The 18,130-nt window shown below is 44.5% G+C and overlaps 1 protein-coding gene and 1 long non-coding RNA gene across 9 annotated transcripts in view; one reads left to right on the forward strand and one right to left on the reverse strand.

Moving 5' to 3' along the window:
• The window catches only part of LOC125281835 (uncharacterized), a 358,739-nt gene that overhangs the window by 162,696 nt on the left and 177,913 nt on the right, over positions 1-18,130 (forward strand). The gene's annotated exons all lie outside the window — the stretch shown is intronic.
• Positions 1-18,130, reverse strand: part of LOC125281168 (NF-kappa-B-activating protein-like) — a 111,261-nt gene that overhangs the window by 84,321 nt on the left and 8,810 nt on the right. The window contains exons 4-7 of one of the 6 annotated variants that reach the window (XM_057313927.1): positions 14,926-15,086; positions 13,207-13,394; positions 4,090-5,495; positions 922-1,683 (exon numbers count right to left, since the gene is read on the reverse strand). In XM_057313927.1, coding sequence (XP_057169910.1) covers positions 14,977-15,086 — 110 coding nt within the window. In that variant the 3' untranslated portion in view covers positions 922-1,683; positions 4,090-5,495; positions 13,207-13,394; positions 14,926-14,976. Of the gene's footprint in view, positions 1-921; positions 1,684-4,089; positions 5,496-11,688; positions 11,748-13,206; positions 13,395-14,925; positions 15,087-15,107; positions 16,188-18,130 lie in introns of those variants that run through there. The other 5 variants (XM_057313937.1, XM_057313932.1, XM_057313922.1 and 2 more) reach the window with 5 other exon arrangements.

Here is an 18,130-nt window from a genome sequence, read left to right on the forward strand (position 1 = left end):
GCAATTGACCTAGAAGAGCTAAAAGAACTTTTTTTCTTAAGTAGGCTCCACACCCAATGTGTGGCTTGAACTCATGACCCTGATTTCAAGAGTCGCAGTTCTACCAACTAAGCAAGCCAGGCACCCCAGAGCTAAAAGAATTTGGGGAAAAAAATGAAAAGGGGTGGAATTATTCTACCAGATGTTAAGTTTTATTATGAATAAACTGAATGAAATTTAGAAAGTGTGGCATTGGCAGGAGGAAAGAAACAGAGATCAATAGAACAGAACTGAGAGCCCAAACACAGTCCCACACAAATATGCTCAAATGATTTTTGTCATAGCTGCAAAAGCAATTCAATAGAGGATAGACAGACCTTTTTTTTTTTTTTTTTTTTTAAGATTTTATCCATTTAATTGTCAAAGAGAGAGAAAGCCAGCACAAGCAGGGGGAGAAGCAGGCTCCCGGATGAGCAAGGAGCCTGACACGGGACTCCATTCCAGGACCCCGAGCTGAAGGCAGCTGCTTAACCGACTGAGCCACCCAGGTGTCCCAGAAAGATAGACTTTTAAACAAATGATGCTGCAGCAACTGGACATCCATAGGCAAAAAAACTGACCTTGAACTAGACCTCATATATTATGCAACAATCAACTCAAAATGCATCATGGACTTAAATGTAAAATTTAAAAACTTTAGGAAAAAAACACAGAACAGAATATATGGAATTTAGGGCTGGGGAAAAAAGACCTTCCCACTAACTGCCTAAAAGAATTTAGATAGAGGACCAGATCCAGGAAGGGAGCGATCACCATAGACAACTACATTATAATCTGAACTAGGGGCAACAGGGAGGAAGTTAGCAAAGTCTGTTACAATTCTCTTTGTCCTGTTGTTTCTCTATGATCCATAAAGATTTGTTTACCAAACATTTACTCTTATTTTTAAAGATTTTATTTATTCATTTGACAGAGAGAGACAGCCAGCAAGAGAGGGAACACAAGCAGGAGGAGTGGGAGAGGAAGAAGCAGGCTCCCAGCGGTGGAGCCTGATGTGGGGCTCGATCCCAGAACGCTGGGATCACGCCCTGAGCCGAAGGCAGACGCTTAACGACTGAGCCACCCAGGCGCCCCTACTCTTCTATTCTTCCTGTGAATTGTCCTCCTTCCCGTTGAAGCCCCTGGACTCCTAACTCCTCCTCCTTAGTCCAGAAAGACATTTATACCTCATTTTGCCTGACTGTCTTGGGAATCTCTCATGCTTATGTGGGTTCTCCCTCTATATGGAATTTCGATTCTCCTGTTAATCTGTCTCACGTCAATTTAATTCTTAAGACAGCGAAAAGTACCTTGAAGACTACAGGAAACAGACTACAAAAACAATTTCCAACAAAGTTCCACCCACCTCACAAAGGTGGAAATGTTAGGTGAGAATTAATTATGCCTCGGGGATATCACACACATTCAAAATTCTTTAACTACCAAATGCATTAGTCAATGTTTTCTATTGAGACATTTCTAACACCTCAGATTTTGATCTTCCTTATTGTGGTCCTATTATGAAGACATTGTACGGAAATTGTCACTAGTGGGGGGGATGACTAACCTCAGGCTGGATTCTTTCACGTGGTAATTCGAAAGACTTTCCATTGGCTCAGTCAGTGCCAGCTAATTTGTGGCTCAACAAGATCAAGGGGTGATTGTCTAAAATCATAGAAAAGCCTAAATTGTAGCAAAGGATAATTTGAAAATAACAACAACAACAACAAAAAGATAAGAAAAGGGCCGCCTGGGGCCACCTGGGTGGCTCAGCCCTTAAGCGGCTCAGGTCATGATCCCAGGGTCCTGGGATGGAGCCCCACATCGGGCTCCCTGCTCAGTGGGGAGCCTGCTTCTCCCTCTCCCACTCCCCCTGCTTGTGTTCCCTCTCTCGCTATGTCTCTCTCTGTCAAATAAATAAAATCTTTAAAAAGAAAAAAAAAGAAAGAAAAAGAAAAAAGAAAGGGGCCCCTCGGTGGCTCAGTCAGTTAAGTGACCAACTCTTGATTTTGGCTCAGGTCATGACCTCAGGGTCCTGGGATGGAGCCCCGCATGGGGCTCCTCAATCAGCGGGGAGCCTGCTCCATATTTGCTCTCTCTCCCTCTGCTCAATCCCCGTGCAAATGTGCATGCTCTCTCTCCCTGTTTCTCAATAAATAAATAAATCTTTTAAAAAGAGAATGAGAAAGAGAGAAAAAGAAAACTCGGGTGGGTTTATTAGCTTTGAGTCATGGAGAGTGTAATTTATGGGACGGAAAGGGGCTGCAGGAGTGGAGCTGGGGAGGCCAGACAGGCAGCCAAGAAAGCAGGCCCCCAGACCAGGGGCTGGGCTCAGTCAGGTGTGGCCAGGGCTGGGCAGGCCCACGCCTCTCTGCTTTGTGGAGCAGGCAAAGCAAGCTCGGAGGAACAGGTAGCCTGAAGTTTGGGTGAGTTGATGTTGGCCTCCTCGGGCTTGCACTGTGCTCTCTCAGTCGGGGTCTGAAGGGAAAAGGAGCCACAAGACACAAATGGGGAAAAACACAAAATGTTCTCATCCATTTCCAAACTCTACAGCACTTGGAATGTTCAAAGAAATGTTTCCCAGTTTTATGAAGACATGAGTTACGCAGAGTCCTGTATACATTTGAGGTGTACGGCATGACCATCTGACTCACACCTACTGTGAAATGATTACCACGGTAAGTTCAGTTACCATCATCGTGTCCTAGAGATACAAACAAACACAGAAAAAGGAAAATGTTCTTTTCTTTGTGGTGACAACTCTTAGGATTGACCCTCTTACAGCTTCCATAAATACCCTACAGCAGTGGGGCCTATAGGCAGGTTGTGTATTATAACCTCAGTACTTATTTTTTTTAGAGATTTTATTTTTACTTATTTGACAGAGAGAGACAGCAAGAGAGGGAACACAAGCAGGGGGGAGTTGGAGAGGGAGAAGGAGGCTCCCTGCTGAGCAGGGAGCCTGATGTGGGGCTCAATCCCAGGACACTGGGATTATGACCTGAGCTGAAGGCCGACGCTTAATGACTGAGCCACCCAGGTGCCCCAGTACTTTTTAAAAAAATATATTTTATTTATTTATTTGAGAGAGAGTGAGCCCAAGCAGGGGGAGCGGCAGAGGGAGAGGGAGAAGCAGACTCCCCACTGAGCCGGGAGCCCGATGTGGGGCTTGAACCCAGGACCCTGGGATCATCACCTGAGCTGAAGCCACCCCAGTGCCCTAGTACTTATTTTTTTTAAGGGCAAATTTGTACCTTCTGACCACCTTCATCCAATTCCCCATCCCCACCCCCTCTGGTAACCATAAATCTCATCATTTTCTCTAGGAGCTTTGTTTTTTTCTTTGAAGGTTCCCCATGTGTATGAGCTCATACAGTATTTCACCAAAGAAAATACGAACGGAGCCCTCCGTCTATTTGCACACACGGGAAGAGCTGTTTTACGAAACCAGGGCTGGAAACAGGGAACTAGCGTCAGCCTCTACCTCAGTCGGCCGCTTTGTGCTTTGGCTATGCTGATGCAGATGTGACCTCCAGGAAACCTGGGTCCCCCCCAGAATGAGCTCCAAGACACTGGCTTTTTGCGCCCACGTGCTCCTGCAGCAGAAGGACCAAATACTAAGATGGGAGAGGGGAAGTGAGGCGACCGAAAGGGAGAGGCCTCGGCGGACACTCTGCATTGGGCCGGCCTGGGTCGGCGTGAGGCCTGCCTTCGGTGGGGCAGCCCTCCGCACCGGAACGTCCCGGTCACCAAGGGCCACGTGAAGCAGGGTAAAGCCTCCTGTGGGGACAAGTCCCCCCTCCCACACTAATCGTGAGGCCGCTTTTTGTCTCTCCTACTATGGCGGCCTGGTGTTGGAGTCCAGCCCCCGTGAGTGGAGCTGCCTCCCCAGCACATTCCCCCGTGGAGCCCCGCAGCCCCTTTCCACTTGGCTCCTGGATCAGGTCCTCGAGGAAAGCCTGGGCCTGGGTCTGTGTGTGTGTGTACACGTGCGCATTGGGGGGAACAGCCAGGCCCGCGCTGGCACTGCTGTCTTACCTTTCCCGTCTTTACTACTGTGCGGGTGCTTACCAGCAAAGCAGAGGGCACGTCTTCCTCCTCACGGTCAGGGTGATCGCGCTGCCTTCCCCCGGAGCACAGCAGTCCTCCTCAGCGGACCCTCTCTGATCTGTCTCCCCCGGAACTGGAAGCTTCTCCCTTCTTTCCGGGCAGTGTCCTCACCAGGTGTCTGCCAGGAGAGAAGCGGCAGTGGGGCAGCCCATCGTGCCTGGTGGTTTGAGGCGCCTGTTCCGGAGGATGGCCGCCTCCTTCCTGGGAGGGACAGGAATGTCAACTTCTCTGCCTTTAGTCACTTCAAGTAACACTAGCCAGCTCGGCCCGAGGCGGGGGGCGGGGGGTGTCTCGGTATCCCTCTGGGGCGAGGCGAGAATGATGTTGTCTTCAACGGTGGACCCAAGTGTGCCAGCGGCAGGGGCAGGCTCGCTGTCCACTGACGTGAGCGTTCCAAGTGTGCTCAGGATCCTGGCCTCAGCCCGCCATCTCTGCCTTGGAGGCTCCTTTACCTGCCACAGTGGCCCACGGGGAAAAGGACGTCGTCTTGACTCAGAGTACTGTAGTGGAGGGAAAAGAACTTTCTCTTTGCCGTTCTAGGTTTGGCGGCGCAGGGGAGCAAATTCTGCCCCATGCCCACCCCCGGCCATGTGTCTCATTGGCATGTGGATTATTTTAGGTAGTTATTTTTAAGAAACAGAAGCCTTAATAAGTTTTTCTTTTTTGCCTCCGTGCTAACTGCCTAAAAGAAGTTAGATAGAGGTACTGTTCGAGGAAGGGAGCTATTATCATACATCAATATAATATGAACTAGATATGGCAGACAAGGGAGAAATCTTGCAAGGTATGTTTTGTTGTTTCTGGATAGTCCAGCAAACATTTTGTTTACCAAACATTTACTCTTTCCATTCTTTCTGTGACTCATCTTCCTTCCTTTGAAAACCCCAGACCCCTATCCCCTTTCTACTTAGTCCCCCATGACTTATATACCTCATTTTGCCTCTCTTTGGAATCGCTCATGTGTATGTGGCTTCCCTGTATGTACATAATTGAATTTCATTTTCTTCTGTTAAACTATCTGATGTCAATTTCATTCTTAGACCAGCCAGAAGGATCTTCCAGGATAGAGAAAAAAATCTTCCTTCCTAACACAGTGTATAATATAAATGCAGAGGATTGTAGATTGCTACAGGTTTTAGAAATTAAAATGAGGGGTACCTGGCTGGCTCAGTCGGTAGAGCTTGGGCTCTTGATCTCGGAGTTGTGAGTTTGAGCCCCACATTGGGCACAGAGACTACTTAAAAAATGAAGATGAAGGGGTACCTGGGTGGCTCAGTACCTTAAGCGTCCAAGTCTTGGTGTCAGCTCAGGTCTCAGGGTCGTGAGTTCAGGCCCAGGGCTGGGCTCCACGCTGGGCACGGAGACTACTTAAAAAGAAAAAAAAATTAACGTGAAAAAGAAAAAAATCAAAGTTTTTCTTTACTTACTTTGGGGTGCCTGAGTGGCACAGCGGTTAAGCGTCTGCCTTTGGCTCAGGGCGTGATCCCGGCGTTATGGGATCGAGCCCCACATCAGGCTCCTCCGCTAGGAGCCTGCTTCTTCCTCTCCCACTCCCCCTGCTTGTGTTCCCTCTCTGGCTGGCTGTCTCTCTCTCTGTCGAATAAATAAATAAAATCTTTAAAAAAAAAATTGAGTCCTTGTCCTGAATAAATTGTTTAAAAAAAAAAAAAGTTTTTCTTTACTTACTTTAATAGTATTACACAAGACCAAAAAAAAAAAAAAAAACAAAAAAACCCAAAACCACCAATGCATCTTTATCACTTAGGAAAAACTAGAACACAACTGAAGCTTGTAAAATTATAGACATAATGTATTTCAAGCACCTATCACTGTGCTCAACACTTAATACTTCATAAAAGGTAGATCACTGAGGGTTACAGGAAAAGCAAAAAGTATTGTTTCTTTCTAGTCCCTTTCTGTGTGCAACCCATAATGTTTAAGTTTTCCGTTAGGATTCTTTGAGAACTGAGATTGAACTTTCAGCTTTCATGCATTCTGTATGGTATCTAACACATAATACAAGCTTAAACATCGATGTAATAGAACAGGAACAACCACAACCATGAAACAACCACAGGCACAACGAAAAACCATTTTTTAAATGTTTATTAAAAGGAGATTGTAGTGGTCAATTCAAATAGTTTCATGTCCAGCCTTAAATGGAACCATGTAACATCTGTAAAAGCGTAACTTCTCCATCTGTACCCATCAACATCACAGGTGACATCCGTATATGTAAGTGAGAAAACAAAATCATCTATCATGATTTTTTATGCAATCTAACTTTTGATCTGATAATGACCTTAAAAACATCTGCGCTGTGTGATCTGCACTGACCTCATGATATTGGGCAGAGTTTATGGAAGGAAGGAGGTGGTATTCCTGCTTAGAGTAATAATTTATATTGTGCCATCCTGATGGTGAGGCAATGACGTTTTGCTGTTAAGGGAAAGGTGTACAAGCTTCATGTACTACAGTCTCTAGTGTTTATTAAGTGTTTCACAGACGTGATTTAGTTGACTGTTAAGGGAACTGTCTCTGTAAAGGAAGAAATCAGACAGGTGTTCCCATGGAGATGATATCACCGAGTCTAATTCTGAATCTACTGATTCTGAACACTGTTTCTCTCTACTTTTCTTTTTTAAGATTTTATTTATTTACTTGAGAGAGAGAGAGGCAGAGGGAGCATGAGCCGAGAGAAGGGCAGAGGGAGAGGGAGAAGCAGACTCCCCACTGAACAGAGAGCCTGACATGGGACTCGATCCCAGGACCCAGGGATCATGACCTGAGCTGAAGGCAGACGCTTAACCAACTGAGCCACCCAGGCGCTCCATGTCTCTACTTTTCTTATAGCAGCTCTGACTGATGTGGTCCAGTCACTATGTCATCTGCTCTTTTTTTCTTTTCAATAATTTTGTTGACGTTCATCCAAATTGTAGCTTGCTTGCTTGTTTGTTTATTTATTTATTTATTGTAAGTTCTACACCCAATGTGGGGCTTGAACTCGTGACCCCGAGATCAAGACTTGCATGTGCTGCGGACTGAGCCAGCCAGGTGCCTCAATATGTCATCTGCTCTTACGGCCTGAACACCTGTTGAAAAGCTAGTTGGAAACCATACCATTTATTTGGTTTCATTTACTATCTTTAATTCTTTGAAGTGATAACATAATGATATAGCTCAAAAATCCCCAAATATAACACATTCGATGAAAAGAATCGCTTAAATACCGTGCCCCACACAGGCCCACTTATCACCCAGCGTATTGTTTATGCAAATTTAAATACAAAAACACGTTCTTGTGTCTCCCATTTGTTATACAAAGGTAGAAGTATACACATGCTCTTCGCCTTTATGCCACTTGTTTAGGAAAATGGTTTGTATAACAACAAGGAGTCTCTTCGTATGGAGAGAAGAGTCCTGTACCCTAATCGAGGCGATGGTTCCATGCATTCACACATGGGATAAAATTTCATGGAGCTATAGAACACAAACAAAAACAAGAACCGACCAACCAAACAAAACCCCCCAAACAATTAAAAAGTACATGTGAAAACAGGTTAAATCCAAATATGTTCGGAATTTGAGTTAATACACTGGATCTCAATCTGGAATGAGTTTTCACCCCGGTGACATTAGGGAATGTCTGGAGACATTTTTGTTTGTCACCATTGAGGGAGGGTATTAGAAACTACTCCTTGAAGAAAATTTTTTCTGAGAAGTAAAGGAGGGATGTTGGGGAATGCAAGGTCAAGAGGAATTTTGTTTAGTATTAAAGAAATTTAAATATATTCATATACAGAGGGAAAAGAGACCATAAAGGAGAGGTCAAAGTTTTAACAGAATGGAAAACAGTGGAGTAGGGAACTCCAGGGCTCCATCTCTCCCCCGAAGCAACTGAGCTGGGAAAAGCTGTCAGAATCAATTTTTGGTGAATGTTGGAACGCAGCTAAAAACTCACAACAACCAGATAAGGCTTGGTGTAAAAAGAATCTGCTGCTTTGTGGTGTTGGGGCTCAAGGTGGGCCACCCCAAGCCAAGCCAGAGCACCATACTGATTATTTTGAATTCAAGTTAATAAAGAAACAGCCAGTGTAGGAACAACACTCCGATCCACCTTTGTCTCCAGAAAGTAGGGAATACATCTCCCCTGTGAAAAGCACCCTCCCTGCAGGGGGGGGGGGTGCAGAGGAGGCACCAGGAGGCAGACAAACATCTTTGACATCAGGGACAGGGAATTCAGGGCCTGAGAAGCCCATGTAAACAAACCTTGTAACTTCTCCTAACTTACTACCTCGGCCCAAATTTTGTTTAGAATTCCTAACTAATTGAAGTTCCCAAACATCAGTTTTCTTTGTCCTGCCAATTTCTCCCAGATTTACTGTTTCTTTATGTAACAAGTATAAACAGTGCCCGCCTCCATCATTTCTTAGGTCCTGTATCTTTGAGGCCTCCATACATATGAATTAAAGTTGGTTTTCTCCTGTTAATCTGTCTCCTGTCAATTTAACTCTTGGATTACCCAGAAGAATTTGGAAGTATAGAGGCAAATTTTTCCTCCCCAACAGTGGTAAGGGAACACTTTGGTGTTTTGAATTGTCTGCCTATTATCCTTCAGACCCCAGGCCTGTAGTAGCCTTGAGGATGGGAAGGCAGCTCTCCTGGTACTAGAAGGAGAAGTATGGACTTTATTCTCAAAGAATTGTGGTTCTGGGTCTTCTCCGCTCTGCCAGCTCCCTCAAGGACTGGCACAGTGGTTTGCCTTTGTTTTGTCTGACAAGGAGTGAACCCAGGGTTGAGGCCACTTCCTGGGTACCTTTGGCCAAAGCATTTAAAGGCACAAGTACTGGCCGCAGCGTCCTGGGGCAAGAGACAATAGTCAGGACAAGGAATAGACAACTGAGAAGGGTGGGAAACACACGATTCAGAAAAGGGACACGTGGAAGAAAAAAGGCTTTGAAAAGGTCTTATGTATGCAGAGGAATCAAGAAGGCCACGTGCTAGACACATGCTCAGAAACAGCTGAGAATACCACAAGCTTTCACGTCTGGATGGCTCTCAGGCTCTGTGTAAGCAGGAAGTAAAAGAGAAGGCCGAGTTGTCCATAGTCTGGCCAAGCATTGAAGGAGTGTGTAATACAGACACAATCTCCAAACACTAGGAAAAGTATAATGTCTTCTTCTTCTTCTTTTAAGATCTTACTTTTTGATGTATAGTTGACATAAAATACATTAGTTTCAGGTGTACAACACAGTGATTCAACATTATATACATTATGCCATGCTTAACACTGTAAGTGTAGTTACCATACGTCACCATACAAAATTACTGCAATATATTGCCTGTATCCCCTATGCTGGACTTTTCATCACCCTGAATTACTTGTTTTGTAACTGGAAGTTTGTACTCTTTAACCCCCTTCACCTATTTTGTCCATCCTCCCATCTTCCTCCCCTCTGGCAACCACCAGTTTGTTCTGTTTCTATTTCGTGTGTCGGTGTTGTTTGTTTTGTTTTTTAAGATTCCTCATATAAGTGAAATCATACAGTATTTGTCTTTCTATGTCTGACTTATTTAATTTAGCATAATTTTCTCTAGGTCCATCCATGTTATTGCAAATGGCAAGATTTCATTCTTCTCATGGCTCAGTAATATTGCGTTGTGTGTGTGTGTGTGTGTGTGAGTGTGTGCCACGTCTTCTTTATCCATTCGTCTATTGATGGACACTTAGGTTACTTCCATATCTTAGCTATTATAAATAATGCTACAATAAAAATGGGAGTGCCTATATCATATATCTTACAATAAACATAGAGGTGGGGCGCCTGGGTGGCTCAAACCATTAAGCGTCTGCCTTCGGCTCAGGTCATGATCCCAGGGTCCTGGGATCGAGCCCTGCTTCGAGCTCCCTGCTTAGCGGGGAGTCTGCTTCTCCCTCTCCCTCTCCCAGCTCATGTACTCGCGTGTACGCACTCTCTCCCTCTCTCTCAACTAAATAATATATAAAACCTTTAAAAAATAAGATATAAAAACCAAAAACCAAAAACGTAAGGATGCATACATTTTTTCAAATTAGTGTTTTTGTTTTCTTCAGCTAAATATCCAGTAGTGCAATTACTGGACTGTACGGTAGTTCTATTTTTAATTTTTAGAGGAACCGCCACACTGTTTCCCACAGGGGCTGCACCAGTTTATGTTCCCACCAACAACGTTCAAGGATTCCCTTTTCTCCGATCTAATTTCTTGTCTTTTTGTTACTAGCCATTCTGACTGACGTGAGGTGATATTGTGGTTTTGATTTGCATTTCCCTGATGATTACTGATGTTTCATGTCTCTATTGGCCATCTGTACGTCTGCTTTGGAAAAGTGTCTAATTAGGTCCTCTGCTCATTTATTAATTTGATTGGTTTTTTGGTGTTGAGTTGTATGAGTTACTTTTAAATTTTGGATATTAACCCCTTATCAGATATATCATTTGCAGCTATCTTTCTCCCATTCAGTAGGCTGCCTTCTTGTTTTATTGATCTTTATTCATTTTTGAATCCAGGAATTGATGGTAAGTATTTCAAAACACTAGCTGGCCACTAAGCTAATGGAACATAGACTTCAGTGGCTATACATGACAAAGAGTGCAGCTGTTACGTAAACCAGTATGGAGATTCCTCAAAAAATTAAAAATAGAAATACCATACAACCAGTAATCCCACTACTGGGTATCTACCCAATGAAAATAAAACACTAATTTGAAAAGATATATGTATTCTATTTACTGCAGCATTATTTACAATATCCAAGATATGGAAGCAATTTCAGTGTCCATGCATAGATATATGGGTAAGGAAGATGTGGTACACACACACACACACACACACACACACACACACACCAACACACACACAGGAATATTACTCAACCATAAAAAAGAATGAAATCTTGCCATCTGCAACAACATGGATGGACCTAGAGGGTATTATGTTAAGTGAAATACGTCAGACAGAGAAAGACAATTGCCATGTGGTTTTACTTATATGTGGAATCAAAAAAACAAAACAAACCAGAAACAGACTCATAAATACAGAGAACAAATTGGTGGTTGCCAGAGGCGAGGGGTTGAGGGATGGGCAAAACAGGTGAATGGGGATTAAGAGCTACAAATTTCCAGTTATAAAAGAAATGAGTCAGGGCACTTGGCTGGCTCAGTTGGTAGAGCATGTGACTCTTGAACTCAGGGTCATGGGTTTAAGCCCTACACTGGGGGTCGAGTCTACTTAAAAATAAATGAGATGAAAAGTACGTGGAGATGAAAAGTACAGCATAGGGGATATAGTCAATCACACCGTAATAACTTTGTGTGGTAAACAGGTGATAATTACACTTACCGTGGTGAGCATCTCATAATGTATATAATTGTCAAATCACTGTGTTGTATGCCTGAAACTCGTATCATATTGTATGTCAACTACACTGAAATTTTATTCTTTTATATTTTCATTTTTTTATACTGAAGTTTTTAAAAAATGAATACAGATATTACAAAAATAGCTTAGAAAGTCACTAACTAGGCAAACCTGGATTGTATGGTCTTTGTATTCTGTTCAATGAAACAGGAACAACAAACCTAGGAGAGGGGAGAAAATGTGATTTCCAAAGTTGTCACATTCTAATATTCAGAATGTCTAATTTTCAACAAAAAATACAAGGAAAAAGAATTCTAAAAATCATATGGAATTCTAAGGGAATCTAAATAGCCAAAACAATCTTTAAAAAGAAAATAAAAGTTGTAGGACCCAGATTTCTAAATTTCAAAACTTACTACAAAGCTATAGTAATCAGGGGCGCCTGGGTGGCTCAGTGGTTAAGCATCTGCCTTCGGCTCAGGGCGTGATCCTTGTGTTCTGGGATCGAGCCCCACATCAGGCTCCTCTGCCGAGAGCCTGCTTCTTCCTCTCCCACTCCCCCTGCTTGTGTTCCCTCTCTCACTGGCTGTCTCTATCTCTGTCAAATGAATAAATAAAATCTTTAAAAAAAAAAAAGCTATAGTAATCAAAACAGTATTGTACTGGCATAAGGATAGACATACAGATCAATGGAATAGAAGTGAGAAACCAGAAATCAACCCATACATCTATGGTCGATTGATTTTGGTTAAGGGTGCCAAGCCCATTCAATTGGGAAATAATTATGTCTTCAGGAAATGATGGACAACTAGATATGTATATGCAAAAGAATCAAACTGGAAACATACCTCACATCATATACAAAAATTAACTCAAAATGGAGAAAATACTTATATGTAAGAATTAAGATTATAAAACTCTCATTTATACATGGTTATATAAAACTCATATATATATATAGAGAGAGAAAGAGTTATAAAACTATAAAACTCCTTCTCTTCAGGAGAAAACAGGGAAAAATTCATGATCTGGGATTTGGCAATGAATTCTTCAATATGACACCAAAGCAGAAGCAACAAAAGGAAAATTACATAAATTGGATTTCATCAAAATCAAACTTTTTGTGCATCAAAGGACACTATTAAGAAACTGAAAAGACACCCTACACAATGAGGTAAAATATTTACAAATCATGTCTCTGGTAAGACGTCAGTTTCCAGAATACTTAAAAAACCCTTACAACTCAGCAATGAAAAGATAAACCACCAAATTAAAAATAGGCAAACGATTAGATGTTTTTTCCCAAGGATATGTACAAATGGCCAACAAGCATGAAAAGATGCTCAGTATCATCAGTCATCAGGGAAATGCAAATCAAGACCACAAGATAATACCTCATCCCCATTAGGATGGCTATAGTAAAAAAATGGAGGGGGTGGCTGAATTGGAGGAGTGTACAACTCTTGATCTTGGGGTTGTGAGTTTGAGCCGCACGTTGGGTTTAGAGACTACTGAAAAAAGTGGAATATAATAAGTGTTGGTGAGGATGTGAAGAGACTGGAACACTCACACATTACTAATGGGAATGCAAAATGATGCAGTTGCTGTATTTGGCAGTTCTTCAAAAAATTAAACAGAGAATTACCCTGTGACCCAGGAATTCCACTTCTACGTATATACCTGAAAGAACTGAAAATCGGTATTCAGGGGCACCTGGGTGGCTCAGTCGATTAAACGTCTGCTTTCAGCTCAGGTCATGATCCCAGGGTCCTGGGTTCGAGCCCGGTATCAGTCTCCCTGCTCAGCTGGGAGTCTGCTTCTCCCTCTCCATCTGCCTGCTGCGCCCCACTGATGCGCTCTCTCTGTCTCTGTCAAATAAATAAATACAATATTTTTCAAAAATGGGGATTCAAACAAATAATTGTACATAAATGTAGATAGAAGCACTATTCACAACAGCCAAAAGGTAGAAAAAACCCAAATTTCCATCAATTGAGAAATGGATAAACAAAATGTGGCATATTCATATAACAGAATATTATTCAACTCAAAAAAGGAATAAAGTATTAATGGTTGTTACAAAGTGAATGAACCTGGAAAACATGATGCTAAGTGAAAGAAGCCAGACACTAAAGGCCACATATTGTATGATTCCCTAAATATTAAATATCCAGAACAGGCAAACCCATGGAGACAGAAAGCACATTAGCGGTTGCCAAGGGAGGGATGGGGAGTGACTACTAAATGAATAAAGGGTTTCATTTTTGGGTGATGAATATGCTTTGAAAGTCGATGGCAGTGATGGTGGAGAACACTGTGAATGTATTAAATGCCACTGAATTGTATACTTTAAAATGGGTAATTTTATGTTGTTTGAATTTTACCACAATTTAAAAAAAATAATATAAGGGAAAAATAATCATTATGGAAAGACTATGATAAAGGGCACAAGTGGCGGGGCGCCTGGGTGGCACAGCGGTTAAGCGTCTGCCTTCGGCTCAGGGCGTGATCCCAGCGTTATGGGATCGAGCCCCACATCAGGCTCCTCTGCTATGAGCCTGCTTCTTCCTCTCCCACTCCCCTGCTTGTGTTCCCTCTCTCGCTGGCTGTCTCTCTCTGTCAAATAAATAAATAAAATTAAAAAAAAAAAAAAAAAAGGGCGCAAGTGGCATAAGATGTGGGACAACACATCAGTTTGAATGTCCTAAGCCTCTTTTATGTACTGTTTCCCCAATCCCATCCCAATCTCATTAAATCTAGATTGTTATCTGGGTACATATTGATGAAATTGGCAATAATAGAATAAATATTGAGACGAAAAGGCTTACGGTATAAAGGAGCTAAATGTAAAATTTGGTAATTAATCCTTTTATACTTTTCTTTTTTCCTAAAATTTGTTTCCAATTTTGAATTGCGGAAGGCTTGTTGATATTTTTTTCCTGGTAGAAAAATAAGATCTGATATCCAAATTTCAAGATCCAGTAGAGCCTAAAACCATATGCTACGTTTGGCCTTAAGCTTTTTATACTGAAATTAATGCAGATCATGCAAGTAAGACTCTAAATGAGCACGAAAAATATGACCCGTATCAAGTCACCACTCCATCTGAGGTCTCCTGGTAGTTAAATCTCTTAGGATAGTGATGAGACGATCAAAGCCAGAGGACCCATCAATTCAGATATTACAATTAAAAACAGCCAGTTTCTCAGCACAGAATATACAATTATTGAATCACTATACTGTGCACCTGAAACTAATATAACTTTGTATATCAACTATGTTTTGAGAATAATATTTAAAAATTGAATTAAATTTAAAATACCCAGTCTAACTCTAGCATCTGACATTACTAAAATACACAAAGAAAAAGAATACATTAATCTCCATCAAGGAACATACCAGGAAGTGGTTTCAAAAACTGATATTTAGGCTGCAGATCTAGACAGTAGCCTAGTGACTCTGAAACCCTCCAATTTGAGAAGGTGGATAATGGATGGCAGGAATGCAAGGATTATGCAGTAACCTTAGCAAGGCAGGCTGCAGAGGTGGTTCTTGAAGCTCTGAAAAATGAAACGAATGTTATGGTTAAAAGTTTTCCATTCACTTGCTAACTGACAAAAAGTAGAAAAAAAATGCCTGTTTCTCATCAAATTCCCTATATAATTTCATAGCCACTGTATTATATTCAGGTTCTAAATAGTCCTTGATAGTCTTTGGCTTATCAAACTCAAAAAGGAAACTATTCTGCTTTAAGATATTTAAAAATATTAATTTACTGCTTAGCCTTGTCCCTTAGCACGTGAACAGAGTATTAAGTTTCATTGCACTCTCATATGAGCATTGTATTTGATGACATGAAAAATGAATCCATATTTTTTGAAGGTAGGGGTTATTATTGTGTTATTTAATATATTAAATATATATGATACAGAGATTTGGCTATCGTAATTACTGATTTGTATTACCAGGCAAGTGTACTAAAACATTTCATACTCTTAAAAAAAAAATTGCTTTCTACAAGCAAAGATCCTGGAATCCGACGCGAAGATGATGCCCGGAGGGCTCCCGAGAACACACCTTGAGAGGGAGATGTAGGACGGGGCCCAGAGCCCACAGCTAAGGGCTGAGGCCACCCAGGTCTCTGCAGGGAGGAAGGGGGCGAGTCACAGCCGCGGCTACGCAGAAAGCCCGCAGCTTCGCAGGGCTAGGGGGGAGCTTCGAAGAAACGCTACGCTTCCCCCACCCCGAGGCAACACCCCGGAACCACTGCTACCGCAGGAGGGGGCCACCCGATCGTGGACACGGGAGACCGAGGACGCCTCGGCTCACAGAAGTCACTGTACCGAAACACCCCAAACCTGGGGGACCCGGGGAGACATTTCGGGTGCACCGGCAAAACTCGTCCCCAGGGCTGGGGTCGTCCTGGCAACAAGAAGGGTGCTGTGTGACAGTGTAAATAACCCGATCGGGCAACAGGTACACGGCCTCGGTTCCGCAGGAGCCCCTCTCCCTCCCCGAGTCCCAGAGGCCAAAACCCACGTCCTTTCTCCGCCGTGGACTTGGAACGACTGCACGCACGGACCACCGGCCCCGGGCACGATCTCGCCGAAAGCTGCCGGGCGGCTGGAGCTGACGACCGAGCGATGCTGGGCCCTCGGCCTCTGGGGAGGGGCGAAAGGGAGGACACAGAGCCCACCGCTGGCCTCGAAGGGGGGCCCCTCTTGAGGTACCTTTGGGGACGCAGGACCCTCCCGCCGGAATGCGGTCTGCGCGTCTCCTCCACCCAAAGGGCCGGCATCGGACACCCCTGGGCGAGCACCAGCAGCACCCGCGGCTGCCGCTTCTCCGGGAGCCCCGTGAGTAGCCCCTTGCAAGTGTCCCTTCCAGTGCCCGGGTGGGCCTCAGCTCCTCGCCGCGACTGGGCCTCAGCCCCGCCTGGAAGCACACTGTTCTCTCCCTAGAGGCTGACGCCACCCGGTCTTGCACGGCGGCGCGGTCCCGCTGGGGCACGGGGGGGTGGGAGGGCCGGGGAAAGATGGGGTGCTGCAGGACAGGGTGGCTCCTCGTAAGCCGGCTGCGTGGGCACTTGGGGAACTTGGGAGATGGCCGTGGCCTCCTGATGGGGGCTCAGGGACGCGGCTGCACGAAAGCAGGCCTCCTTGCCTTCCTGGAGGAGCGGCACCGTCCATCACGTGCACTCACCCCGTACCACACGCAAAACAAATACACAGAGAATAAATTCAGAACTTTATTGAAAAGACTACAAGTGCCCCCAAAGAGAGGGTCCGTGAATTTGCCCTTCTCTCGAGTACATTTCGCGGGCGTTTCGGGAACTGCTCTTAACCCTGAGCGACACAGAACGGGAATGCGCTCAAAAGCACCGTGGGAAAAAACCGCCGCCGAGGCCATTGTGTGGGCAAAGGGCTCACAAGAGAGCCACCGACGGTAGGAGACCGGGAGCGACCACAGGAGGGCAGCCGCACGGAGGGAAAGTGGAGGAAGCCAGGGCAGGGGAGGCAAGAAGACAACAGGAAAGAGAGGCATGGGCTGCTGAGGTGGCCCCAGCAGCGGTGGCTCCTGAAGAACCTATACGCACTCCGGCTCCGGAATGAGGACGGCATGGCAGGGTCCACCCAAGTTAATGACGACGGGAGGGACCAGGGCCACCGGGGGCATGTTTCTGAACCTCAGTGCCCTCTGGGGTCTCCTCCACTTGACCCTCCTATTCTTTTTTTTTTTTTTTTAAGATTTTATTTATTTATTTGACGGAGATAGAGACAGCCAGCGAGAGAGGGAACACAAGCAGGGGGAGTGGGAGAGGAAGAAGCAGGCTCATAGCAGAGGAGCCTGATGTGGGGCTCGATCCTACAACGCGCCGGGATCACGCCCTGAGCCGAAGGCAGACGCTTAACCGCTGTGCCACCCAGGCGCCCCTGACCCTCCTATTCTTAAACCAAACCTTCAATCAGAAAGCAAAAAAGGACATTTTAGTACATTGAGCATCGAATGTCATACAGGACAAAACACAGCAGGCTACTCTCTATGCCCTTCAGGTTGGAAACTGCATCAGGGAAGCTAGTTCCTTCTTGCTAAAACAGCTTAGGGAAGTTACCGCCACGGGCCTCCCTGCAGCTCACCCCGAGATAGCACCCACGATGTGCCAGGCTCTGTCCCGGCTCCATGCTTGGACTCTGTGCTCCCAACTGCCATATTACTCTTCCCGTCCTCAGCAGCATGTGCAGCTGAGGCACTGCTCTCTGGCCCTGCTGTGACTCTGACGCCTGGGTTGTGTGTGTCCTCACAGCTGACCAGCAGCCGTCGGGCTGCCACTAACCCCTAGTCGCTAGGCAGGCATCACCCTACTGATGCGGGAAGCTCAGTATCATTCAAAAGTCCTGCTGATGGGATACAGCCCCCATTCTGAACAGCCCATCTTCAACAGAGAGTAAGTAACTAATCCACAGGGACGTGCTGGATCTTTCAACAAGAGCTTTCCTTTAAGAATGACTCAAGGGTCATTCCTCTTCTGAAACCTCGTCATAGTGAGAAAGGTGGCATTGTGAGCGAGGCCTGGGCATGGAGGGCCCAGGAGCCTGTGGCTTGT

The sequence above is a fragment of the Ursus arctos genome, chromosome X, assembly GCF_023065955.2.
Source record: "Ursus arctos isolate Adak ecotype North America chromosome X, UrsArc2.0, whole genome shotgun sequence".
In the NCBI taxonomy this organism is placed as follows: Eukaryota; Metazoa; Chordata; class Mammalia; order Carnivora; family Ursidae; genus Ursus; species Ursus arctos.